Source organism: Merops nubicus, unplaced genomic scaffold, assembly GCF_000691845.1.
Source record: "Merops nubicus isolate BGI_N331 unplaced genomic scaffold, ASM69184v1 scaffold8636, whole genome shotgun sequence".
NCBI classification, from domain to species: domain Eukaryota; kingdom Metazoa; phylum Chordata; class Aves; order Coraciiformes; family Meropidae; genus Merops; species Merops nubicus.
The window spans coordinates 64,923-66,520 of record NW_008612910.1 but is presented as its reverse complement, the minus strand read 5'-3'; the positions used below and the strand labels follow the sequence as shown (position 1 = coordinate 66,520).

Here is a 1,598-nt window from a genome sequence, read left to right as displayed (position 1 = left end):
ACTTAAGTATTTCCTAAAATCCACATGGAAGCACAAATGGCTTTAAACACCTGGACATATATAGATTTTTCATCTTATATATATATTTATAGATATTTATAACAGTAAAGATATGTTTCTCATTACTACAATATACTTGTTTAACTCCTTTAAGCAGCTGGGAAGAAAGAAAACAAAACCAGATTCACTACAATCACATCTGATATGTGTGTGTCACAAAATACAAACAAAACAAGCCATGTGTGAGATCTGAGTCAGACCATTCCAGGACAGAACAGCTAAGAAGCAGGCAAAGAGTCTCAGAGGGAGCAGGCCTACATGTCAAATGGTGGTTTGGGGCTCTCTGGGCGGGAGGGACTGGCCTTACCCGGCCGGCTGGAGTTCAGAGACAAGAAGAACAAAGAAAAAAGGAAAAGGGGAAGGGAAAGGGGGAAAAGTAGTAAAACAATAGTTAAAATACAGAAAGGAACTCGCATCAGAACAACAGAGGATCCCCAACAGAAATCAAGAGCAGTAGCACTGAAATAAGGTAACTTAAATGTGAATCAGGCCTGCTTGGAAGCCTGCAACACAAGTGGCTCATTCAGCTCTGGCAGAGACATGACATCTGAGATGAATGGGGTTGATATATTTTTAATTTTTTTGTTTTGTTTTTTAATACACGTAGCATGGAAAGTAAAAAACAAACCTTAAGAAGATGAGTTGCAATCAACAACGGTTACAAGTTTCCCCAAACACATACCATCCACATGCAAGAAGAAAAGGCTACGGAAGAAGTCACCACAGTACCCAAAGAACACTGGAAGATGTGCTTACTCAAAGCAGAAGTATTTTCAACAAAACATTATGCAGCAAACTCCCTGAAAACATTTGGTTGTCCATTTGCAAGGGGGGAGCAGCGTATCTATTCCCCTCTCCCTGCTGGGTTCAGGGAAGTCAGCCAAGAAATGATGATGCAAGACAAGGGCTGGCAGGAGCCAGTGTGTCACCAGCAGGAGCCCCCAGCCCCCCGGGGATCTGCGTGTGAGCAGGTCTGGGTGCCCCCCGCAGGCTGAGGTGTGTGCCATCTCAGACTTCACTCTAGCAGGACTATGCCAACCCACTGAGTTCCCCCCTGTCTCCATCTCCCTGCCTCAACTGGATAGAACTGTTTCCAGTTTTTTTGATTGCACTGTTCCCAACATGAATTTTTGCACCTTAGAAGTCAAACGAATACACAGGACATTTAATCTGTTCCTAATGGTGTCACATGTTTTGACAGTATTTTTCTTCTAAGTCACATTTTTGTCATCTTAACTACAAGAAAAGAAAATAGCTACAGATCAGTCCCAGGTGCTACAGCTAAGAGATGCAGGCAGGACACTTATCCAGGCTAGACCAGGCAGATGAATTTACTGGGTGGGCAGCCACCACTGGACTTAAGGGTGTCCCTGCAGCTGACCTCCCCAAGGAGCCCGTGTGCTCCAGGGATCCGTGCCACTGGATGCCGGCTACGCTACGCTCACAAAGCAGTACAGGACGCACGAGGGGGGACGCAGAGCCGAGCGCTAGGCTAGTGTTGAGGACACAGCAGGGAGGGGTGGGGGAGGCAGGGGTGG

General features: G+C 45.9%; 1 protein-coding gene across 1 annotated transcript in view; it reads right to left on the bottom strand.

Moving 5' to 3' along the window:
- DNM1 (dynamin 1) overlaps positions 1-1,598 on the bottom strand; it is a gene marked incomplete at its 5' end in the record, with an annotated part of 43,750 nt that continues 42,152 nt past the window's right edge. The window contains 1 exon segment of the mRNA XM_008941708.1: positions 1-375. Coding sequence (XP_008939956.1) covers positions 315-375 — 61 coding nt within the window.